Source organism: Choloepus didactylus, chromosome 2 (assembly GCF_015220235.1).
Source record: "Choloepus didactylus isolate mChoDid1 chromosome 2, mChoDid1.pri, whole genome shotgun sequence".
Taxonomy (NCBI): Eukaryota; Metazoa; Chordata; class Mammalia; order Pilosa; family Megalonychidae; genus Choloepus; species Choloepus didactylus.
Window position 1 is genome coordinate 141,365,069 of NC_051308.1, and position 27,138 is coordinate 141,392,206.

The window sequence follows — 27,138 nt, forward strand, 5'->3', positions numbered from 1 at the left end:
TGTAGCATATAGCAAATGTGACCATTAGATTTGTGCCGTGAACACGGTAAAACCTGCAGATTGCAGAAATCCTTTTCCACTCTAACCGGATCCTCCAGTTGTCCCGTAGACTTGAGCAAACATTTGTTTTTATTTCATCTCGAGGATCCAACAGTAGCCAGAGCTGGCGACCGAGTACATAAGAAAGGTCCGGATCCCGCAACGCACCAACCACCATCTCTCTTGTTGGCAGTGCCTTCCCCGTAGCCTGTACCTCGAAATGTGTGTGCTCTGGTGCATCGATACCAGCGAGACTTGCGTTCCTCACGGGGTATGTGTTTTATATGTGTGTGGAAAGCATTCTCATCTTTTTTTCTTTTGGGAAACACTGTTTATTCGGGGAGGGGTGGAGGTTTACGGCTAAACGCCAAAGGACGCCAGCTTGTCCAGAGTGAGTGCAAGCTGATGACTCCATTAAACAGTGCGATAACGTAATTCACGTCAGGCCCATGCAGAAACAACAGCCAGTTTTTTGTTTTTGTTTGAGTGCCAAAAAATGTCGAAGCATCCAGGTAAGCAAAGGTAATTAAGGCAGTTTTTACCCTGAAGTTATTGGAGGCATAAGTACTGGAGAGACTAAGAAGTAATCAATTACAATGTCATTAGCAATAATAATAAAATAATTAGTAACATGATCTCACACTTTGTTAGGATAATAGCAAGTTAATTACACTATGATAAAACAGCCAACATTTATTGAGCATTCACCACGTGAAGTTATTATATTTAGCTCTGTTTTATAGCTCCAAACATTAAGCAATTTGCCACAAGTTCACACGTTGTTAAGCAGAAAACGGGAATATGAACCCGACTGTAATCCAATGTTTTTCACTTTTCTGACAGAGTATTTTGTGAGAACACCTAAGATATTTACCTAATCCAATCTGGGACATTAATGAAGATTTACATTAAGATATTTATCAAGGAAGTCATTATATTTGCATTTTAGAATGCTAGCTTTGGCAGTATGTGGAGGGTGAATTAGAAGCCAAGGAGCCAGAAGGGAGAAATGCCAATGTTGCAAATAATGCAGACAAGAGATCATGAGAAGTTGAAGCAAGACAGTGGCAGTTAGGGTGAAATAGAAACATTCTGCTCCTAACTATCTGATGTCTTAGATTCCTATTACAGAAACTTAACCTTCTCAGAAGCCTTGGCCTTCTTCAATTCTAACTTGATATTGAATTCCTGTCTCTGACCCATTTGCCCCATTCCATCTACCTTCAGTGATAGGGGCAAATGAATAAGCGGTAATGTAATGGAAAGACTAGCCAGACAAGAGTGGATAATACATTATCTATGTTGACATTCACAAAAAAAGCTGTGAGGTTGATGTTATTGTCTCTATTTGGCCAATGAGGAACTGAGACCTAAAAGTGATGTGACATGCCAAGTAGACATAACAAGTGAGAGGAAGAGTTGGGTTAGATGCTGGGTCTTTTCAATTATCTACAAAGAAAGAACAGTTAGGCAGACAACAGGTTCCCCAACAGAAAAATAGAAATCAAAAGGCAGTAGATACCTTCAGAATACTCACAGAAAATAACCATCAACTTAGAATTGGGTACCAAGCAAAATTATCTTTCAAGAAAGAGGGTGAAACAAATAAAATAATTTCCAAGTACACAGAATCTAAGTTTAACACCGACATACGCTTTCTAAAGGAATTTCTAAAGGATATGCTTCAGGAAAAAAACAACAATTACACCAAAAGGAAGGTCTGAGATATAAGGTATGATAAGCAAAGAAACTGATAAACATATAAGTGAGTCTAAACAAACATTACATAAAATAAAATCATACAACAAAAGTATGTAAGTCAAGAGGTGGATGATCAAAGTAAATGAATTCTAAGATCCCTCTTGGGTGTAGAGTTAAGATATAAACTTATTTAAAACCTTAAGATAGGAATGCATGGTTAAATTTCAAGTGTAATCACTAAAAGAACAGTGGTTATAACTTATAAATCAACCAAAGGATAAAATGGAACAAGGGTGAAGAACACTTTAATAAAATTAAAAAATTTTTTAAACCCCAACACTTTAATCAGCATAAAAAAGCGAGATAAAATAAAAGCACTAAAGTAAGAAAGTAGAAATAAGTTCACACTATATTAGTGATACAAAATAAATTAATCTTTCTGATAATAAAAGTAAGGAAAGGAAAGTAATCTTTCTGATTAAAAGCCAGAGAGTAGTTAAAATAAAAATAAAATAATATGCTATTTACAGGAGACTCACCTAAAACGTTAAATATCATGAGAAACTGAGAATGAAAAGATAGGAAAAATACATCAGATAAATACCAAAGAAAAGAAAGCTATTGTAGGTATATAAGCAACAAATAAATTAGACCTTAATGCCAAAAGCATCATTGTTGATTTTTTAAAATCACTACAAAATAATAAAAGGCTGAATTCACCAGGAAAGTATAACTATTCAAAACTTGTATGCACTTAGTAAAATATCTTCAAAATATGTAAGTCAAAATTTGGTAGAATACAAGAAAAAACTGGCAAATCCACTACCACATTATGAAATTTTACCAAGACTTTCTCAATTACTGGTAGATCAAGCAGAGGAAAAATTAGAAAATGTAGAGAAAATTAAAAAAAAAAAACTAATGACAATTATATATACAACCTTCAATCAATTATTATAGAGAACTCATGATGAGTTTGTAAAAAATGACTAAGTCATAAAGCAAGTCTCAACAAATCAGAGAATTGTATCATACAGGTAATATTCTCCAGCCTAAAGACAATTTTGTTAGCAATTAATCCAAAAAGACAACTAAAAACTACAACCAAAAAACACCTGTGTTTAGAAATTTGTAAATACTTCTAAATGATTCATGGTAAAACAAAAAATATTAATGGGAAATTTTAAAAGTACTCAGAGGTGAACAAAAATGAGAGTTCTGCATATGAAAATCAATGGAATGCAATGAAACCAGTACTTCAAAATAAATTTTTATCATTAAATATCACTATTAGAAAAGTTGAAAGGCTGAAAACTAATGAGCAATATGTCCAACTTAATAGAAAAAGAATAAGAGAATAATTCCAAAAAATGTAGATAAAAGCAAAAATTAATAATTTAGAAAACCAAGTTGGTTCTTTGAAGGGACCCAAAAAATGGACAAATCTCTGACAAGACTGATCAAGGGGAAAAAAAGGGAAAAGGTATGAATAAACAATATTAGAAAAGAAATAAGCACATAACTATAGATATAAGAAAGATTTTTTTAAAAGCAGGATAGTACTCTGAGCAACTTTTTGCCAATTAATTTGAAAACTTAGATGATATAGATGTTTGCTTAAAAATATATAACTTACAAAAATTGACTCAAGAAGTAATAAACCTTTTCTCTTCAACAAATAGAACACATGAAAAAATATGATGGTAGTTATTTGGATCTTGTTTCAAACAAACTGTAAAAAGTCAACTATGATATAAATGAGATCACTGAAAATTTGTATGACAAAAAGAAGGAACAGAAGGGGGAGAACTAATAGGAAACCTTATTTTTGCTATAACCGTTAAAGAAATGGAACTGAACAATTAGTTAGGAGTGTTCCCAATCAGGGAGTGGGATAGGGCAGGAGGTCCAGTGGATTTCACTGGCAAGATGTACCAAATATTCTGGGAACAGAGCATTCTGAATTTATATAAACTCTCCTAGATAATATGAAAAAGTAAGGACCGCCCCCACCAATTAATTTTACAAGGCTGGTACAACTTTGATACCAAAACCAGAAAAAGATGACATGGGGAAGGAAAACTGTAGGTCAACCTTATTCACAAAGTTATATGTACTAAGCTCAAAGTATTGACAATCAAGTCCAACAGTATATTTAAAATACAATACATTTTGACCATGTTGGGTGTGAAAGACTGAACACTAGAAAAACTTAACACTAGAAAAAACTTGATATAATTTACCATATCAAAAGATTAAAGAAGGAAAAAACACATAAGATCATGTCCATAGGGTCAGAAAAAACATTTGAAAAAAAAAAAAAGTCAGCATCCACTTAAAATTAACCAAAATCAAACAAAACTAGGAATAAGTATAAACTCTCAACCAAATTAAGGGCATATGGGAAAAAATCTACTGCAAATTTCATTCATAATAGTAAAATGTTATGAGCATTCCTTTAAAATTGGCAACAAAATAAGAAGGCCCTCTATTATGGCTTCTTTTCAACAGGATGATGGAAGTCCTAGCCTAATTCTAAAAGAAAGAGATAAAAGATATAACATTGGACAAGCAAAAACTAGACTGTCATTATTCACAGATGACATAATTACCTATAAAGAAAACAGCAAAGATTAGATGTATTATTGAAAGTATGGTTTCAATGCAATCCCAATCAAATGCCCAACAGGATATTTTTGAGGATCCTGATGTGCTGATTCTAAAATTTATATAAAAAGATAAAAGGGCAAGAATTCTAATAAAGAATGAGGTGGAGAATACTTGCTCTATTAAAATCAAGATTTTTTTTGAAAGCTAAAGGAATTAAGATAGTGTGAGATTAGCAAGGTGAAAGTCAAATACACTAATAAAAGAGAAAACATTTCTTATGACAGGTGAGTGGGAAAAGAGGAACTCTTCTATTTATGGTGGTGGAACAATGGGTTAACCATGAGGAAGAAATGAAACTGGATTTCTATCTCACGCCATACACAAAAATTATTTCAAGATGGTTTAAAGACTTACATGTCTTGCACCACATATAAAAATTAAGTCAAATAGATAAAAGACCTAAATGTAAGAGCTAAAATTACAGAATTGTTAGAAGAAAACTTAGGTGTGAATCTTCATGTCCTGGGATTAGGCAATGACTTTCGAGATATGACACCAAAAGCACAAAAAAATTAGATAAAAAATAAATTAACTTCAATTTAATTAAAATTAAAAATGTTTGTGCTACAAGAGAAAGTAAAGAAAGCATCAAGAAAGCAAGTAAAAGAAAGACAAGAAAGTTTCAAGAAAGTAAAAAAGGCAAGCAACAGAAGAAAATTGCAAATCCTGTATGTATCTGATAAGGGTCTAGTATCCAGAATATATAAAGAACATGTACAACTCAACAATTAAAAGATAAGCATCCCGATTTTAAAATGGGCAAAGGATTTGAATAGACATTTCTCCAAAGAAGATATACAAATGGCCAATAAGCACATGAAAAGATGCTGAACATCATCTGTCAGTAGGGAACTGCAAATCAAAACCACAGTGAGATAACACTTCACAACCACTAGGCTAGCTAAAATCAAAATGACAGATAATAACAAGTGTTGGCAAGGATATGGAACCGTCTACATTGTTGGTGGGAATGTAAAATGGTGCAGCTATTTTGAAAACAGTGTCAGTTTCTCAACAAGTTAAACACGGTTGTTGCCACATGACACAGCAATTCCACCCACAGGTACCCAAGAGAAATAAAAATATATGTCCACACAAAAACTTGTACAAAAATTTTTGTGGCAGCATTATTCATAATAGCCAAAAAGTGGAAACAACCCAAATGTCCGTCAGTTGATAAATGGGTAAACAAAATGTAGTATATCAATAAAAAGAAGTACTATTCAGCCATTCAAAGGAATGAAGTACTGATTCATGCTGCAACCTAAGTGAACTAGGAAACATTATGCTAATGAAAGAAGCCAGTCATAAAAGACCATAGATTGCATGATTTCACGTATATGAAATGTCTAGAAGAAACAAATTTATAGAGACAAAATAGACTAGTGGTTGCCAGGAACTGGGAGAGGGGTTATGGACTGGGGATTGACTGCTCATGGATATGGAGTTTCTTTTCAGAGATGATAAAAATGTTCTGGAATTAGATATTGGTAATAGTTATACAACTTTGTGAGTATGCTAGAAACCATTAAATTTTACACTTTAAAATATGAATTATATCTCAATAAAAAATGATTTAAAAAGACCTAAATGTAAGGAAAACATACCACTCTACCTTTTTTTAAAATTCATTTTTATTGAGATATATTCACATACCACACAGTCATACAAAGTGTACATTCGATTGTTCACAGTACCATTATATAGTTGTGCGTTCATCACCAAAATTAATTTTTGAACATTTTCATTACCGCACACACAAAAATAATAAGAGTAAAAGAATAAAAATTAAAGTGAAAAAGAACAATTAAAATAATAAAGAACACTGGGTGCCTTCCCGCCCCCCCCCCCCATTTTTCTACTCGTCCATCCATACACTGGACAAAGGGGAGTGTGGTCCATATGGCTTTCCCAATCATATTGTCATCCCTCATAAGCTACATTTTTATATCATCTTCAAGATTCATGGGTTCTGGATTGTAGTTTGATAGTTTCAGATATTTACTGCTAGCTACTCCAATTCATTAGAACCTATATTGTGCATAAGAGTGCCCACCAGAGTGACCTCTCGGCTCCTTTTGGAATCTCTCTGCCACTGAAGTTTATTTCGTTTCCTTTCACATCCCCTTTTTGGTCAAGAAGATGTTCTCTACCCCACAGTGCTGGGTCTAGATTCCTCCCCTTGAGTCATATTCCACGTTGCCAGGGAGATTTACTCCCCTGGGTGTCAGATCCCACGTAGTGGGGAGGGCAGTGATTTCACATGCCACGTTGGCTTAGCTAGAGAGAGAGATTTTGTACAAAGAGCAAACAAAGAGGCAACAAAGAGGCATTCAGTACCACTCTACCTTTACAACCTTTAGCTAGGGAAGGATTTCTTAAATAAGACACAAAAAAACCCCACAAACTATAAAGAACGTTTGATACATTTAACTGTGTTAAAATTAAGAACTCTGTGCAAGAAAAGACACATTCAAAAAAAGCAAAGAAAAGCCACAAACTGAAAGAAGATATTAGTAGTACATGTAATTGAGAAAATCTAGAATATATAAAGAGCTCCTATACAAATCAAAAATAAAAAGATGCTTTTCCAGTTTGCTAATGCTGTCATTATGCAAAATACCAAAAATGGATTGACTTTTATAAAGGGGGCTTTATTTGGTTACAAAGTTACAATCCTAAGGCTATAAAAGTGTCCAAACTAAGGCATCAACAATAGGGTTCGTTCACTGAAAAACGGCCAATGGCATCAGGAACACCTCTGTTGGCTGGGAATGCATGTGGCTGGCATCTTCTTTCTTTGTTCCCAGGTTGCTTCAAAATAGCGTTCTCCAAAATGTCTCTGGGCTTCATCTCTTAGCTGGGCTTCTCCAAACATCCTTCTGTCTGCATCTCCAAGCATCTCCAAGCATCAGCAAGCATCTGGGTCTCCTGGAGTAGCATATCCTGGGGCATTTTCATCTCTTAGCTTCTCTGGAGCAAACTCTGAGCTAGCATCTCAAAGAGTCAGCAAGCATATCTCCAAAAGTTTCTCTCAGCTGCAGCACTGAGCTCCTTCTGAATGTATGCTCTTATAGGAATCTGGTGATTTAATTAAGACCCATACTGGATGGGTGGGGTAAAACCTCCATGGAAATAATCTAATCAAAAGTATTACCTACAATTGGGTGAGTCACATCTCCATGGAAACACTCAATCAAAAGTTTCCACCTGACAAGATTGGGTTAAAAGATCATGGCTTTTTTGGGGGGACATAATATATCCAACAGGCACAGATACACATACAGTATGGGAAAAAATGAGCCCAAAATATGAGCATAAACATATGAAAACTGTTCAACTTCATTAGTAATAGGGAATTTCAAATTAAGACCATGATGAAATACCACTTTATTACTACTATAGTGGCAAAAAATTTTGTCTTGACAATATCAAATGGGGAGCAATCGGTACTTCCTTACACTGCTACTTGGCATATATTTTGTACAATCTCTTTGGAAAACAATTTAGCATTATCTAGGGTAAAGTTGAAGATAAACATAACCAATGTCTCACCAGTTCCACTTTAAGGTATATATCCTTGTCTTATAATTCCAGGTGTGACCACTAGCATCTGTATAACCTGGGGGCTTCTTAGAAATGTGGAATCTCAGTCCCCACCCCAGATCTACTTAACTGGGATCTGCATTTTAACAAGATCTGCAGATGAGAAACTCTCGCACATGGAGGAGAAATGATCGGGAATGTTCACAGCATCATTTATGATAATAACAAAGATTTGGAAACAATACAAATGTCCATTGAGTAGAGAATGGATAAATAAATTGTGGTATTGTCATAAAAGCTAGTTATAGAAAGTTTATTATATAATGCCATATATATACAGTTTGATGTCATTTTCCTAAGACTCAAACACAAGAAAAAGTAAACAATATATTGTTAGGGCTCCATATATTTATGGCTACAATTATCCCTTCCACATCGTGACTTTCCCCATCGCTGTTTCCATATGATGCCAGGTTGGCACAAGAAATTAAATGGGAATTTTGGGGGAGTTTTATGGAAGCTGCCATTGTGGCATTAATGAGTTGACAGGAAGGCCCATCAAGAAAAAAGAGAAGGAAATCCTCTAAGCCAGTTGCTGCAGCTATACCAACAATTGCAAAGTATTTGCATAAAGCACGAGATCTGCATCTTTCTCACATAGAAAATGCTACATTCTTTTGGATGCAGGATTGTTATAAAAATATGCATTCCAGTAGACTCTGGCATTGTTCTGGTTTGCTAATGCTGCCTTTTCGCAAAACACTACAAATGGATTGGCTTTTATAAAAGGGAGTTTATTTAGTTACACAGTAACAGTCTTAAGGCCATAAAGTATCCAAGGTAACACATTGACAATTGGGTACCTTCACTGGAGGATGGCCAATGGTGTCTGGAAAACCTCTGTTACCTGGGAAGGCATGTGGCTGGCATCTGCTTGCTCCCAGGTTGCATTTCAAAATGGTGTTCTCCAAAATAGCTGCATCAGCTTCCAACTGCCATCTTCAAAATGTCTATCTCAGCTACAGCAGAGAGATCCTTATGTCTGAGCTTGTATAAGGCTCTAGTAAACTAATCGAGGCCCACGCTGAATGAGTGGGACCACACCTCCATGGAAATACTGAACCAGTAGGTTCCAACCTAATCCACACTAATATGTCTGCCCCCACAAGATTGCATTAAAGAATCTGGCTTTTTCTGGGGGACATATTATATACAAACATAATATATACATGCATCATATGAGAAAAGGGTAAATCCTTTTATGATTCCCTAAAGGAAAATGAAGGTGAAGGGTCTACCCCCTACAGATTTTTGGGCCAGCAAAAGCTGGTTTGAGAATTTTTTAAAAAGAAGTTTCAGCCTACACAATGGTAGAGGCAGCTCGGGGTTTCCTGAAACACCGAAAAAAATTTTTCGCTTGGGTTTTCCAAATCATGGAGGCACCGTACCCCTAACCCCCTAACTCCTTTGATGTTGAAAGCATAACTGTATATGAAGGAAATGAAAGAATGATAAACACAATTCAGGATAATTGTTATCTGGGGGAAGAGGGAGGAGTAAAGGGAGGAGCAGGCTGTGACTGTCACCAGCATAGAAAAGGTTCTATTTTGTTTTGTTTTATTAAAGTGTGCTTTGCAAGATCACCTTTTATTATAAGTGTACACATTTTTATGGCAGTCTCCATAACACAATTGGTAGAATTGAAGACTGACTGATACTCTTACTGTAGTTAGTATGTTAGTGTTATTGTATCTTGTAGGTTTACAGAAAAATCTTGTGTAAAATTACAGGTTTACCTTATGTCACCATATTATTAACACCTTGCGTTAGATGTGGTACATTCATGAAAGAACATTTTTGTAATCGTACTTTTAACTCTAGTCCATTGTTTACAATAACATTCACTGTGTTGGGTTCAAAAGTTTTTGCTATATTATTATGTGTGACATATAAAGTTTACATTATTCTTTAGTATGTAGCAAATCTAACACAATTTTTAACAGCTTTATTGAGATATACTTTACATACCATAAAATTGCACATGTATAGCCCAATGATTTTTAGTAAATTTATAGAGTTTTGCAACTATCACCACAATACAGTTGTAGGAAATTTCTCTCATCACACAAACTTCTCTCATGCTCCTTTGCAGTCATCCTCCATTTCCACCCCCAGCCCAGGCAAGTACTAACATGCTTTCTGTCTCTGTAGATTTGCCTTCTGTGGAAATTTCATATAGATGGAATCATACAATATGTGACCTTTTATGTCTGGCTTCTTTCTTTCACATAGCATAAACTTTTTTAAAAGTTAAAATGACTTATTTTATTACATAAAGCCAATACTGCTACTTCTAAGTTGTTCACTTGTATGTTGTTCAAAGCCTGTGATACCTCACCTCAAAGTGTCATCAGGTAGTTGCTTCATATGAGTGTTATACTTCACACTTGCCCTCCATTTCACATACAGTTAACAAACTGCTTTAGGAAACTGAGATGTTCTCCCCCACTCCAAGGTAAACATTTATTTAAAATTTCCCCACACCCAATTGTACCAGAAGCAGCAAAGCTCTGAAGGAGATACAATTACAGCTATCACAGATGTCCTAGTTTATCAAATTTCTGTTTTACCTTAACAAAGTATGCTACAATAGGACACTAATTTGCATTATAGATCAGTTAGTATTGAACATTTTCCTGAGAACACACCATGATTTCCGAGATGCAAAGTCACTCTATTGGAACAATCTCTCAGCTACTGGGTGGGGATCTCAGCACAGGTACAGGGAGCTGCTTCCTGAATTTCCACTATGCTTCCAAAGTGTGCTTTGCAAGAGTACCATTTATTATAAGTGTACACATTTTTGAGGCAGTCTTCATAACATTTGATAGAATTGAAGACTGCCTGATAATCTTACTGTAGTTAGTGTATTAGTGTTGTTGTATGTTGTGAGGAGAATTATTTTCCCTTATTCAGTTTAGCTCAAGGAAGAATAAAGAATTGGGGCCAAAATTATAACCAGCTGATGACCAATTCTTTAAGCAAAAAAGATGACAGAACTACCAAGATTAAAAAGATGTAATAATTGTCTTCATATGGCTTTGTACTGTTTTGTGAACGGCATCATTAAAAATCCTGAGCTTAATAATCTTCACAAACCAACTCAACAAAACAGGCATTTGGTCTATCAGAATTTAATTTCACAACAATTAAACTTACTTTAGAATTTAGAACCATTTGCACGTTTTTAGAATATTTAGTTTGCTCTAGATGACAAGACAGTTTCCTCTCAGTAAGATTCTGAACTAAATACATTTGCTTTACTTATTTTAGCAAGAGGATAGCATCAAACATGGAAGATTTTGATTTATGGCACTGAATGTTGATCTACATAGGGCTCTTTTCAAGAGCTACATTAAGGATCTACCCAGCTTTTCAGTGATACAAACCCGATGGAGGTCCTCTATTTGTTTGACATTCCTCTTTCTGCCTTGAAATTTCTTCTTGATCCCATGGTTGGAGCTCGCATAGATCATTTCAGAGGTGCTAGTGCTGCTCCTCTATCCCCCAATCAACTACTCTTTTCTGAATTCCTTGGTTTCAAAGCTTCCATTATACAAAGCATAGCGATAGTCTTTTCCAGGAAGCATTGTCACAAAATGCTTGAAAGGATCGGTTATGGACACACCAATATCTCCAACCAAGATCTCTCTGCCCTCTACGGTGATGTAGTTTGTCTGCATTTAGACGAAAAAAAAGTGACAGCTTCCTTTCCTTTCTTTCTTTATTTTTTTTTTTTTTTTCCTGGCATAGAGCACTTCCGAACTTTCATGTCATAAAAAATGCGTAATACTTCATCCGCAACTTGCACTTCTGAGACCATCTTCACCGTGGCAGTGTCAGGGACGCAGGGCAGGGAGCCGTCTGGCGCGGAGTCTGCGGACCATCCTACACCAGGCAGCGGCACCGAGCGACCGAGCGAGGAGTCTACTCGGCAGCAAGGGAACCTACCAGGGGGCAAGGGCGCGCGGCGGGGGGGGACGGTGCGAGGAGGCGGGGGGACGATCCCCGGCAGCATAGGCTTTTTGAGGCTTCTCCATGTTGCAGGATGTATAAGTACTTCGTTCCTTTTTTATGATTGAATATATTCCATTGTATGGATATAACCCCATTTTGTTTATCCATTCAGATGGTTTTCGTTTTGGGCTGTTATGAATAATGCTATTATTATCATTCATGTACAAGTTTTTGTGTGGGCATGTTTTCATTTCTCTTGGCTCAAGTGAAGGGACTAACGAACAGGTAGGAAGGCTATTATACTGAAAACGCCATATTATTCTGAATATGCAAACCATTGAGGGGTAAAGGAAATAGATAAATGAGATGTTTTCCCTGGTGAGGGTAGAGTTAAAAGGAAAGTGCATATGGGATTTTCAAATATATTAATAGTGCCTATAAAATATTTTGTTAACGGAAAATTTTTTAAATTTTAGGTTCTTTTCATTAGTTCAGATTTTTAATAAATGATTTAGATTATTGCTTTCAGTAGGGTTGGTTTTTTTTTTTTTGAGTGTGAAATACACTGATCCGCAAACGAGGCAAACAAGTGCAAATTTCCATAATATTAAACAGTGAATTTGTGAAATACCTGAGATTTTTGTTTCACAGTCACTAGTTTTCAATCTTGAGAATTTATAATGTTTATAACATTGTCTCTGTAACTTTTTTCTCTGTAATTTTTTAAACACCTGTGCAGATCTTTATTCCCATCTAAGAACTACGAGCAGACAAATGTCATCCTGAACATTTCTAGAAAGTGACTTTCGAGATGCTCTGAGGAAGATTGCCTGTTAAAACCCTGACCTTTTCTTTATTGTTTCCACTTGGTGACCTGAATTTGACATTTTTCCCAGAGGCGAGTAAACCAAGGTTATATCTGTGACATATTGCATATGCTGGGCCTTTGCATCAGACAACATTCTCTAAGAAGGAAAGAAAATGGTGAAGACTTGTTTATTTTTAACACTAGAGTAATCTTGAACATCTTCCATGAAAACACTGAAAAGCCAAATACGGTACTCAAGAACTCTCAGAGTGAGTGAGAAATGTCAGTTATTGGAAAGTATTCCAGTATGGGCTTGTGAATGAACAGAGCCGTGTTATGAAATTTTACAGTGTCACATTTCCTCTAGTCAAGGAGATTACAAGAAGTTTTCACTCATCCTTCAAGTGTTACTTGGACCTAATTTTCTCCGTGTAGGTGCCCCCTTTGTGTTCCCTTAACACTATTTTGCTCATTACATGGATTAAAAAGATTATCATTGGTGCACATGTACTTACACAGCAATACCTTGAGTTCCTTGCCCAACTTTGTACCCTGAAATTAAATTTGGGCTGCTCTCTTCCCACTTTCCCCCTCTTCCATGCTCTTTATTCTCACCCCGGGACTCCGACACCACAACTGTTTATCTCAGGTCCTGCCCCCGCCCCCTGGTTGGCTTATTTAGTGGGAGGCTCGTTCCTTCGTTCCTGATTGGCCACTCATGGGGGAGGTGCGTTTCCCTGCTCCCTATAGGTCGCTCCGCGGAAGCATCTCTTCCAGCCGGGGAGCAGTCGTCATTTCCGGAGTAAAATGGCCGCAGCGGGAGTGTTGAAGATTTGGAGCCGGAATGCTCAGCGACTGGTAAGGAGGTTTGTGTAAACGTGAGGTCGGAAAGGAGTGATTTATCCGAAGTCGCCCGAGCGGGATGTGTTGCCTTCACTTCATCTCGCTCCAATCCTAGCGCTACCGGTTACCTGTGGGTACGGAGAGGTGTAGGGATGTTATGCAAAAGGAAGCGCAGAGAAGGTGGCGAGCCTACGGATCCAGAGACCCACTCCTTGCTTTTAACCTGGGGCGCGTCTGCCGTGACTCAGTCGCTCTCACTCCTGCTCCATCCCGAGGCCCCGCCAGCTGTTCGCCCGCTAACCTTTCATTGAGCACTCTCTGCGTGCCGGGCATTGTGATAGGTTCTGGGGATACAGAGAAGTTAATTCACTCAGCATTTATCGAGCACCCAGTATGTGCCGGTCACTGGTGATATGACTCCTGCTCCCAGGGATCTTAACAGTCTAGAGGCGGATACCCGACAGCAAAGAATAACTCCACGGGTCCTTGCCTCCGATGAGCAGAGAGGCTGGAGCTTCACTCTTGGCCTGTACTTCTATGCCCGCACCACATATGATTCCAAGTCTGTTATCATCAGGACTGCAACTGACCACCATCTCTGACGACCCCCTTTCACACACACGCACAGTCTTTTAGTACCAAACACCGAGCATCCCAGTAATCATACTGTTTCATCCTATTTGCACAGCGTTTTCTTTCTGAGTCCCCTTCCCAAGATCTTCCTTCAGTAGTCGCCTCCTGGTCTTATAAAACCTTCCAAGTGTGTGTTGTGGACCGCACTGTGCTAGGCACTGGGGATTCAAAGATGAATAAGATAGATGCTCTCAGGCCTTCGGGGGGGGGAGGGGCGGCGGCAGAGAAGAGATACGGAGGTAGACATTGAACAAACAATTATAACACAACATAAGAAGTGCTATGATTGAACAAGTGTACAGAGCTACAGAAACACATAGGGAGGGACTCCTACTGCGTACTTGGGAGTCAGACAAGTTTCCAGAGGATGCTGTATAATTTGAGACTTTTGAAGAATGAGTAGCAGGTAACCAGAGAAGGCTCTTCTCAGAAGCTGTTAATATTATTGGCCTCTGTCTTTTTTTTTTTTTAATTTTTATTATAATAACATATATACAAGATAAAATTCCCCATTTTAACCACTTTCAGGTGTCCGATTTGTGGTGTTAATTACATTCACAATGTTGTGTTATAATCAACACCATTCATTACCAAAACTTTGGCCTCTCTTCCTTTTCATTTGTGACACTATCTTCCTGATACTCTTGTTTCCTACATCTTTGGCCATTTCTTCCCAATCTCCTTCTCTTTCCCTGCCCACTTTTTAAATATTGATGTCTCTAAGGGCCCTGATTTTGATCCTCTGCACTTCTTGCACTTCCTAGGTGATCTCATCCAGTACTTTGGCATTCCAAATGCTGATGATTTCTAAAGCTCCTCAGTCTTCCACCGAAGTGTACTCCAGACCTATATATCCTACTGCCTTCTACAAATCTCCAGTTTGATGTGTATTAGGTATTTTTCAGCTGCACGTAGTGAAAACCCAAGAAATAAATAGGAAATTAAGTATGTGTGCTTACAAAGCAGCCCACAATTAGATAGCAGCTGGCATTCTTTTGCTTAACATTATCAGGGTTCGCCTTTCCATCTTGATCACAAGAGGGTTACTGCAACTTCTTGGTGTTGAGGCAGGAAGGTAGAAGGGGTAGTACTGGTCAGACTGACTGGCTAGAACTGTCAAATGGCCACTGCTAGCACATGGGAGGTTGGAAAGGCTAGGCTTCAGCCATCCCACATTGTCTGCAATGTGCCTTAAAGGCATATCAGACTCTAAGCTCCAGAACTGAGCCCTCACTTCTATTTCTCCTCTGTAAATCTCTCCAAAATCTAATAATTTTTCTCCACTTCCCCACCCCCCCTCTGCAAGTATCCTCATCCTGGGAACTGTCATCTCTTACCTAGACTAAGGCAACTGCCTCCTAATTGGACTTTCTGCCTCCAGTCTTGCCCCTTTCCAACTCATTGTTCATAATGTAACCTGACACAAATTTGATATCAATTCCTTGCTTAAAACCACCTACAGCAAAATGTCCAAAATTCAATTTATCTATAAGGCAATTTATGATTTGGATCTTTCCTCTGTCTCAGACTTTATTTCTTGCTAAAACCCACCCATCCCAGCCCCTACTCTGCCACCTCCTCTACCCTTACCCCACACAAAACTACACCAGAGCTATATTGAACAGTCTCGGTTAATTGAACACGCACTGTACTCGGTCACAACTCCAGACTTTCACACAAGTATTTCTTCTGTTTTAAAGATTTTTGCCTTACTCCCCTATGGCCTTATCTGCAATATACCTTATCCCCTGGATTATTCCTATTCATCCCTCAGACCTGGGTTCAACATAACTTCTTCCAGGTAGGCTCCCCTCCATTGTGTTCCCTTAGCACTATTTCCCCCATTATGGCATTGTATTATAGTAGCCTGTTTATTTGTCTGTATCTTTCACTGTGCATTCCATAAAGGAAATGTTTGTCTATTTTGTTCTTTATATAATCCCCAGTGCCTGCCACACAGTAAGTGCTCAATTCACAACTGAGTGAATATTTGTTCACAACTCAGTAAAAAGTCATCTTTATTTTTATCTGTTATTAGTAGTTGCAAGCAGCAAGAGCTCTCTTATCACCTAAAGTAAATTGTTAACATAGCCTTATTATGTTGTGCTTGTGTGCTACTATGTAGGATCTCACATTCTGACTCTTGATTAACTTGCCATGTTATATTGAATGTTTCTATGGTGTCTGTGTTCTTGTAGTAAAGTGTGTAGAAAAGTGTAAGCAGCTTGAATTCAGGGACTAGATATTGTATCTTCTTCTGCTTAATGTCCCTGAGTGCCCAACACGATCCCTGGCCTTGAGAGTACACAACTGCTTGTTGATTTATTATTATTTCCTTATTACGCTAATCTGCTAATTCTTTTGCATCTCTCTCTATTTTTTGTGTGTTCTCGTCATAGATAATAAATTATTAATTTTTAAAAAGTCAATGAAAGAACATTTTAATCAAATAATTAAGTGAATTAGGAATTAGAGCACGTGTGTAACTGCCCAAACTGGGACATTTTTGAGAGGGAAAGTGACATTATTAATGATTACTTTGAGTCATAAAGGGTAAACTGGGATTGTCACAGGCAAAGCAGAACATGTGGTATCCCTAGAATTCAGTGTCTTCTAGTACTGTTTATAGGTGAATTCAGAATTGCTTTGAGTATAAAATGTATAAAACTGGTAATTCTATAAGTGTGTTTTTTCAAATTGGAGATTTGAAGCCTTATGCTTAATTTACTAGTCTAATAATCTGTTTCTAGACAAAATAGTTATCTTTCTTAGCTCAAAAAATTATTTTTCCCCTTCCCTTTCTGTTGCCCTTTTATCCTTCTATTTTAGTGATTTGACTGATGTGTTTTAGTCTCTTCTTAGCCATTCCATCACTTTTAATCACATAATTGCTGTTGCACTTTGTTACTTCTTTTCCCACTGTTAATCACCTCAGTGAGGGGCTTGTAACTTCATACCTCAAGTACTATAATAGTTTCAACTTCTTCCCTTCATTCAAGGCTTTATCTGTTACAGTTTATTCAATGAACTATTACTAGATTAGTTTTCTAATCCTGTTTTCAAAAATCCATAATATGAGATCAAGCTCCTTATCCTGACTTTAAAAATCATTGGCAATTTGTCCCTTAAACTATTTCCACTGCTTCCTTTCACAAGCTCAGTCAAATCAAATCAAATCAAGCTGTTCACTGCCCTGCCAGACGTGTTATACATGTTTCAGCTGCAGTCCCTTTGTTTACAATGTTTTCCCTGCCTTAAAAATGTTCTGCTCTTTTATTACTTATACCCATTATGCAAAGACCAGCTCAAATCTTCCTCTGAGAAAATTTCTCAGGTCATGCCAATCTGAAAAAAATCTCTACTTAAACTCTTTTAGCTCTTATTGCCAGTACCTCTTATTACAAAAAATTAGAGCACACATGCCCACTCATGAGTGAATGGGTATGTGTGTGTGTTTGTGTTTCATCTCAACTAGATTGTAAACTCCTTGGAAGCAGTGATTATTTCTCCTACTTATAGCAATGTGATGTGATAGAAAAAGCCTTCAAAGTTCTTTGATTAATTTGGCTTCAAAGCTTAGTTTTGCCACTTATTTGTCATGTGACCTTGAACAAATTACTTCACCTCTCTGGTCATTAGTTTTCTCATATGTTAGATAAAGAAGGCTAATGTGCTCATTCCAGAAAGTAATTGTTAGTTACAAAGAAGATGATGCATGTAAAATGTCCTGCACATAGCAGGTATTCAGAAATGTTGTTTGCTCATTTTTGCCCCCATTGACCCAGTAATAGTACATCAATGAAAGTCATATTGTTTTTGAATGAAGGGCCTTCTAGTAGTTTAATTTTCTTTCAAAGGTTTTAAAAACATGAAGTAGTTTAAGTCAAGAGGAATCTACATAATTCAAAACTTGAATTTACTGTCCCTAAATTTTATAATGTCTGATGAAGCAGAAGTTGATTTACTCATTTGAGTCTGTTGTTGACTAAGAGCCAGGATGGTGGGAGTTGAAGGAGAAGGGAAGAACAAACAAAATGGAAATATTTGGGAAAGAGAATTCTTTCACTGACTACTAAGTTTTAAACTATCATTGTTAGTTATTCTAATTAGGCTTTGTTTCCTGAAGACTAAAGTAAATGAGAATAAAATATAGGTTTTATAAAGGTCATTTATTTTAGGCTGATCCCTTTAAAATAAAGCTTGGATGAATGATTTAAGATTATTTATGTTTTAGGAAAGGAGTCTTCAATTTTTCTTTGCCTTCAAAAAATTATAGTAACATCTTGGAAATTAAAGTAAAAATCCTTTAAGAATTTAAATGTATTGTTCTTTGTCAGTAAACTAAACATTTGATTTCATTTTATTTACTATCAGAAAAAGAACAGTATTCTTTCCTCTTGTTTGTAAATATATATTATGAGTAGGGTAACTTTATTTTTTAAGGACTGATCATCACTTAATTATAAAATACATGACAATATAGTAATTTTTTCAAATTAAAAGCAACTGTCCTACATACTAATAAGATTAGAAATTTCATACGTTTTTTTAAAAACTATATTTCTATAGTTTATGTTTAAAAATAAGATGCACTTAATCAGGTATTCATAATATTGAAATATTAACTTTAAAAATAAAATATTCTAATTTCCAGGCACTTAGGTTTGGAAATATGGAGGTGAATATATTCAGGTCTATTTATTTCTGTAATATGTGGTCTTATTTTATATCAAGGTATCATATCATATAAAATAGTTGAAACTAAAGAATCATGTAAAATTATGTTAAGAAAACTTTTGGGTGCAATGCTAAACATGTTTTCATTGTCTTTAGTTGCTAACAATTCTCTTTTCAATTCTCTAGTGATTCATTTCAGGAAGTCTTTAATGACTTAAGTACATCTACAAGTTGATGTGTTCATACAAAATACGTTGTTAAAATTTTCTTTTCTCTCGTAAGGAATTTTGGGCAAGGGTCATAAACGTATGAACCAATTGACTTGTAGGATGTAATATTGCTAAACAAAGGAATAACAAAATGTTCTCTGTGTACTAGTTTGAGTTCTTTTGATTTCTTGAATGGAAATACTTAAGAAAATAACCAGTCTTCATAAGCACAATTGTCACTGCTGCCAACTTTCTAATTTCAGCCTAGATAATTTCATATCGTTTATATAGTGACAGTGATTGTTCTGCTCTTAGAATAGACTTGAAATTCAATATATTCTTAAAGAGATTAGCCATTAAGATCATTTATAAAAGCTTTTTTTTTTGTTTTCCTATTTTTAGATTTGTGTTCCTTATTTTCAAACATGTTGTAATGTTCATGTTTTGCAGCCAAAATTTATGTGTTTTTTCGGTTATCCTTCATTCGAGTATGGTCATCCACATCAATTCCTGAAAACGACTGCTGGTAAGTATTATTTCAAAATAGCATGTATAAAATAATGTTGAGTATCTTATTCGGTACTTTTTTTAGTACTTGATTTCAAACTTATCAAAGTAAAAAAAGCTGACCATTTTCTTTCTAACTTACCCCTCACCTCTCTCCATGCATCTATCCATTTTCATTCTCTCTTTTCTCAGCCTCCTTCCCCACACACTTTCTCCTAATAACACTTGTGTTTTCATAATATTGGAGATGGGTTGTCTTGGGCCCTCTATTTATCATCTGACTTATCTAAGTGCAATAGTCAGCATTGACACAGTTTTCTTAGTCAAGGTGAATTGTTTGTTGACTTAATAGAAGTGTCTTTGTGTCCTTTTATGTATTTGTTTAATACATTGTTGTTTTTTGGATGAAGCACTTCATCTGTCATATGAAGAAGGTGTAAGGAAACCAGCCTGGGGTGCTCCGTATAGAAAGTTCCGTGGCTTTTACTATTTAATTACCTTTCCCCCAACTATTTAGGAGCAGCTTTCTAGAAACTCTAAAGTTATTTGACAAAAGAGGACATTGCGTTTTTCTACCCTCTAAAGAACTTGAGGCCTTATATACTAAATATGGCAAGGACACTAAAACTTTTTTCTGATGTTCTGTTTAAGATTCTATTTTTAAAAGTTGCTCTTTTCTCTTTACATCCCAAAGAAAATAGAGGCCATTCAAGTAGAAACTCCAACTTCCTACTCTAGCCTCTAAACCTTTTTCATGAGCTTTGGATTCCTAGCTCCACCAATTCCAGACTTTTTGGGTTTCTGGTCTACCAATTATTAGCTGTGTAACTTTGAGCAAGTTACTTAATTTCTCTCTGTTTCATCATCTAAAATGGGAGTAATCATAGTATCTACCTTATTGGATTGTTGTAAGATTTTATTCATTCAGCACCAGATATTTATTGATCACCCCCACTGTGTGCAAAGAAGGTATTACTCTCGGTGCTTGGGGTACAAAACAAAGATAAACTTCAGTGGATTAAATAAATTTGAATATACAAAGAATTTAGAATAGGACCTGCTTTCTCTGGCTACTCCTCATTCTCTTTTGAAGGTTTCTCTTCCTCTTTTAAATTTTAGTTTTTCGTAGGATCCCATCCTTTACCCTGTCTTCTTGTACCACACCTACACAGATATGTTCAACAATCACCTAGGCAGTGAACACTTCAACACTTCTGAATCCATAACTAGCTCTAGCTTTTCACCAACTGCCACCTGACCATCTTCACTATAATTCAAACTCCCCAAACTCAGTCTGTCTTCTACAAATCTCTTCCAGTATTCCTTAACTTAGTGAATAGTGGAGATAGATACTTGGAGTCACCTGTTTCATGTCAACATGAAACATGTTTAGGCCTATGAGTTTAACATATATTTTGATACTTTGTATAGAGGTACCATAGTGCATTTGTTAATTTGTCCTTTTCAGACAGCTTTGAAAAATATATAGATACATAAGTTACATTCTTCAGTGTCTTACCTGTATTAGTCTCCTAACTGCTTTCCCTGCCTCTCGTCTTGCCTCTCCTACCCTCACCCCAACTCCATCCACCACATTGCTGCCAGAGAGATTTCTTCTGAAATTAGGAATCCGAATTTGCAGGTGGGGCTCTGTATCAATAAATTACTGCTGTGTAACAAACCACTCCAAAACTTAGTGGCTTCCAACAACAGTGATGTATTGTTACTCAGGATTCTGTGAGTTGGCTGGATGGTTGCTTGCTGGTTTTGCCTGGGCCCACCTATGTGACTGCATTCAGTTATGGGATCATCTGAGCTGGAAAGTCCAAGATGGTCTCACGCGCATGTCTGGCAGTTGGTACTGGTTTTCAACTGGGTCACCTCATTTCTCCTCCACATGAACTTCTCATCCTCCAGTAGGCTAGATCATTTTCCTTACAGGGGGATCTCAGGTCACCATTCAAATAAGGAATAGGTGGAAGCAGCAAGGCTTTTGAGGCCTAGGCTCCAGCACTTTACAACTTCATTTCTGCTGCATTCTATTGGTCAAAAGTCACAAGTCAGCATAGATTTAAGAAGTGGTGAAATACCTCTTGATGGAAGGGGCTGCAAAGAATTAATGGCCATATTATTTGGCCATATTAATTGATCACTGGCTCCTGATCACCTTTAGGATAAATTCCAAACACATCAGCATGGCACACAAAACCTTCTTAAACCTGGGCTGATTTTTTTTTTTTTTTTTTTTTTTTTGCCACATATGCTATCTTCATCCATTTAGAACTGTTTATTATCCCCTAACCATGCTATGCACTATCGTTTCCATGCTCTTGCATGTGCTGTTCCTGGTATAATGTTATTCTATATAGAGTTGCCGTAATGTACTTATTTGTAGATTTTTGGTTACTTAGGTTGGTTTCAAGGTCTTCATTAACATAACTCTATAATAACCATTACTGAGTACAAATCTTTGTTTACATCTTTAATTATCTCCTTATGGAAAAAGTCTTAAAAGTAGAATTATTTATTGAGTCAAAGGTATGGACTTTTTAAAAGGCTTTTGATACTTAATGCCAAACTGCTTTCAAGAAAGGTACCAGTTCATACTCGGAGCAGCAGAGTGAAAGGGTCCAGCTTAGCATACAAGAAGGAAGCAAAAGATACCTAAAACCTCCATTTTGAAATTGTGTTTTGCATTTTTTTGCTACTAATTTATTTCCTCATATTAAAGAAAAATTTACTTCCTTGGTCCACTGATAGTGTATTTCATAAGTATCTTTGATCACTAGCAGTCTAAAGATAGAAGAGCACTGCTAAATCAGATCAGAGCCATTTGTTTCTTTGGAAAAGTGAGAGAGTCCATTCATGCTTTCTATTTAATGGAAATCCTTTCTCTTGTGGAAAAATTATCTAATAATATCATTGGCATATAAGTATTATAAAAAGAGGCTAGAAATTTGACAAGGGGTAGAAAATGGAAAGGGGAAAGAAAAAACTAAAATTTGGAGGTAAGTTGGCAGAACATAGTTTAGGCAAATAAGAATTTTCCATCCAATCTAGATATAGATCAGTCTGATTTTTAGCTACTAAGAATGGGAATAGTTACATGAAGTCAAGAGAGAGAGAACTACAAGCAGGCTTATTAAAGTCTTGTGACACAGAATAAAGGAAATCCAGCTGGGTCTTCCTGTGTATCATATCTTTATTTCATTTTGTGTTCATTACTATTGTTTCAACTTCTTAATTTGTCAGAAGGGCCTTTTCTAGCTATTTTAGTTTCCTAAGCTGCTCAAAGCCAATACCATGAAATGGTTCAGCTTGAATAATGGTTTTGAGACCCAGAAAATGTCCAAATCAAGGCATCAAGGTTATGCTTTCTTTCCAAAGGTGGCTGCTAACAATCCTTGGCTTCTCTGCCACATGGCAAGGCAGATGGTGGCTTCTGCTAATCTCTCCCTTCTCATCCTGGTTTCCTTAATTTCAGCTTCTTGCTTCCTTGGCTTTCTCTTCCTTTGACTTTCATTCTGTTATAAAAGGACTCCAGTAATAGGATTAAGACCCATCCTGATTAGGTGGGTCACACCTTATCTGAAGTAGCCTCATCAAAAAGGCCCTAGGTACAATGCATTCATACCCATAGGAATGGATTATCTTTAAGAACATGTTTTTCTGGGGTACATACAGTTCCAAACCATCCCAATAGCCTTTTTTTCTTTTCTTTTTTTTTTAATTTAAATTCAGTTTTATTGAGATTGTTCACATACCATGCAGTCATCCGAAGTGTACAATCAGTTGTTCATGGTACCATTATGTAATTGTGCATTCATCATCACAATTAGTTGTTTGTTTGTTTTTTCCAATTTTTAGAACATTTTCATTACTCCAGAAAAGAAATAAGAATAAAAAAGAAAACTCAAATCCTCCCATACCCCTAATTCCACCCTCCATTATTGACTCAGTATTGGTATAGTACATTTGTTAGTGTTGATGAAAGAATGTTAAAATACTACTAACTGTAGTACTTACTTTGCAATAGGTATATTTTTTCCTATATACCCCTCTATTATTAATTTTTTTTATAGTGTCATACATTTCTTCTAGTTCATGGACGAGGTTTCTAATATTTATACACTTACAGACATTGTCCACCACAGATTCGCTTTTTATACATTCCCATATTTTAACCTCCAACTTTCCTTTTGGTGACATACATGTCTCTAAACTTCCCCTTTCCATCACAGTCACACACCATTCAGCACTGTTAGTTATTCTCACAATAACATGCTACTGTCACATCTGTCCATTTCCAAACGCTTAAGTTCAACCTAGTTAAACATTCTACTCCTAATAAGCAACTGTTCCCCATTCGTTAACCTCATTCTATATCTTATATTCTATAACCTATATTTCATGTCTCTGAGTTTACATATTATAATTAGTTCATATCAGCAAGACCATACAATATTTGTCCTTTTGTGTCTGACTTATTTCACTCCATATAATACCCTCAAGGTTTCTTCATCAACCCATGTTTTGTTTTGTTTTTTTAGATGGTTTTGTTCACCCACCATACATTCTGTCCTAAGTAAATAATCGATGGTTCCCTGTATAATTACGTATTTATGCATTCACCACCATCACCACTATCTATATAAGGACATTTCCATTTCTTCCACAAAGAGGAAGAGTCAAAGAAGGTAGAGAGACAAAAGGAAAAGAAAGAAAGAATGTTAGTTACAAAGCAACAAAAGAAAAAATAGAATTAAAATAAAGTGTAATAAAAGAGTCAGACAACATCACCAATGCCAAGACTCCCATACCCCTCCCCTGTATTCCTCTCCTATAGGCATTCAGCTTTGGTACGCCTTTGCTACATTAAAGGAAGCATAATATAATGTTTCTTTTAATTATAGTCTCTAGTTTGCATTGATTGTACTTTTTTCCCCAGTACCACTCCATTTTTAACACCTTGCAAGGTGACAATCATTTGTTCTCCCTCATGTGAAAACACATTTGTACATTTTATCACAATTGTTGAGCACTCTAGGTTTCACCAAGTTATACAGTCCCAGTCTTTATTTTCCCTCTTTCCTTCTGGTGTCCCACATGCCCCCAACCTTTATCCCTCAACCACACCCACAGTCATCTTTGTTCAGTGTACTTACATTGCTGTTCTACCATCACCCAAGATTGTGTTCCAAACCTCTCACTCGTGTTTTTTTCCCTATCTGTCTGTAGTGTTCCCTTTAGTATTTCCTGTGGAACTGGTATTTTGTTCACAAATTCTCTCATTGTCTGTTTGTCAGAGAATATTTTAAACTCTTCTTCATATTTGAAGGACAGTTTTGCTGGATATAGGATTCTTGGTTGGCAGTTTTTCTCTTTCAGTATCTTAAATATATCACAGTACTGCCTTCTTGCCTCCATGGTTTTTACTGCGAAATCCGCGCATGGTCTAATCAGGCTTCCCTTATATGTGATGGATCGCTTTTCTCTTGCTGCTTTCAGGATTCTCTCTTTGTCTTTGATGTTTGATAATCTGGTTATTAAGTGTCTTGGCATAGGTCTATTCAGATCTATTCTATTTGGGGTGTGCTGCATTTCTTGGATCTGTAATTTTATGTCTTTCATAAGAGATGGGAAATTTTCATGGATTATTTCCTCTGTTATAGCTTCTGCCCCTTTTCCCTTCTCTTCTCCTTTTGGGACACCTGTGACACATACATTCATGCGCTTCATGTTGTCATTCATTTCCCTGAGACATTGCTCATATTTTTCCATTCTTTTCCTTATCTTTTCTTTTGTGTGTGGGATTTCAGGTGTCTTGTTCTCCAGTTCCTGAATGTTTTCTTCTGCCTCTTGAGATCTGCTGTTGTATGTCTCCATTGTGTTTTTCATCTCTTGTGTTGTGCCTTTCATTTCCATAGATTCTGCCAGTTGTTTTTTCAAACTTTTGATTTCTACCTTATGTTCACCCAGAGTTTTCTGTATATCCTTTATCTCTTTTACCATATCTTCTCTGAATTCGTTGACTTGATTTTTGAATTTATTTAGCATATTTGTTGGAAAATGTTTAATTAATTGTTTCATTAAAGTGAAACAGTATCTCAGCTGTATGTCAGTTGAGGTGTAAGTTTCTTCCTTTGGGCCATATCTTCATTTTTCCTAATGTGATTTGTAGTTTTCTGTTTTCTAGGCATCTGGTTTCCTTGGTTACCCCAGTCACATTCTCCCAGACCAGAACGGGCTCAGGTCTCAGAATGGAGCCACAATAGCCTTTTAAAAGACATTGTTTTAGAAGTTGGAAAACAGTTCTTTGACAGTTTCAGTAGCTCCCTGTCACTAAATAATTTTTTTAAATTTTTCATGGTTCTGAATGATGATCATGCTTTAAAAAAAATTATAAAATGCTGTCTTGCTATCTGTAAGATAGAATAATTTCTTCCTCTGCTTGAGAACATTTTCTAATTTTAAATGTAAAAGCTTCTATTGATAATATTACATATTTAATGAGATTGTTTCTCATTTGTCTTTGAAGCTCTACGGGGACAGATTGTTCAGTTCAAACTCTCAGATATTGGAGAAGGGATTAGAGAAGTAATTGTCAAAGAATGGTAAGTTAATTTGAAAAATGTTTTTAAGTAAATGTTAAAATAATTTGACTAAAAATAAGTAGGAATCTATTTAAATCGAGCAACTTCTTGATGTAACATGTAACGCTTTCTTAAAACAATAAAGTATAACTAGTTGGTGTTGACAATATGCTGGTGACAGAATTCATTATACATCATAATATTTTATTCACTGTGACTTACTATGGACTTTTTTCCCTCTCCTTTAAAAAAAAATCTTTTCACTGCCCTATCCCTACTCCAGCTAAAAAAGAAAAACTAACCTCTAAAAGATGCTAAATTTATATAAAGCTATCTGCTTTTAAAAGCATTTAATGTATGAACTTGTAGTTTTTTCCTAAACTGATTTGAAATTATGTAGACTAATCTCTCTTTACTATTCTGAAAATGAGTTCAGTAAGACTATAAATATATTTGCCTTACCATTACTTGACGTAATTGCCTATATTTTTAGAAAAGGTTAAAATATTGTACCAAAAGAGTATTCATTTCCTAGGGCTGCCATAACAAAGTACCACAAACTGGGTGGCTTAAAACTAGAGAAATTTACTGTTTTACAGTTATGGTGACTAGAGTCTGAAATCAGAGTGTCCGGCTGAGCTGTGCTTCCTCTGAGGTCTGTAGTGTCAAATCTCTTCCATGCCTCTCTCCTGGCTTCAGGCTGAGGCTTGCCAGCAATTTGTGGTGTTCTCTGACTTAATTGTGAAATGGTATTTGCTCCTCTAATTCTCTGTGTCCAAATTTCCTCTTCTTTTAAAGACACCAGTTATATTGGGTTAAGAGCCTACCGTATTTCAGTGTGGCCTCATTTTACCTTGCCTAATTCCATCTGTAATGACCCTATTTCCAAATAAAG

The 27,138-nt window shown here is 36.2% G+C and overlaps 1 protein-coding gene across 1 annotated transcript in view; it reads left to right on the forward strand.

Annotated features, from left to right (window-relative positions):
• DBT (dihydrolipoamide branched chain transacylase E2) overlaps positions 1–27,138 on the forward strand; it is a 78,969-nt gene that overhangs the window by 609 nt on the left and 51,222 nt on the right. The window contains exons 2-5 of the mRNA XM_037826541.1: positions 145–310; positions 13,532–13,639; positions 19,594–19,669; positions 26,189–26,264. Coding sequence (XP_037682469.1) covers positions 260–310; positions 13,532–13,639; positions 19,594–19,669; positions 26,189–26,264 — 311 coding nt within the window. The 5' untranslated portion in view covers positions 145–259. The remainder of the gene's footprint in view (positions 1–144; positions 311–13,531; positions 13,640–19,593; positions 19,670–26,188; positions 26,265–27,138) is intronic.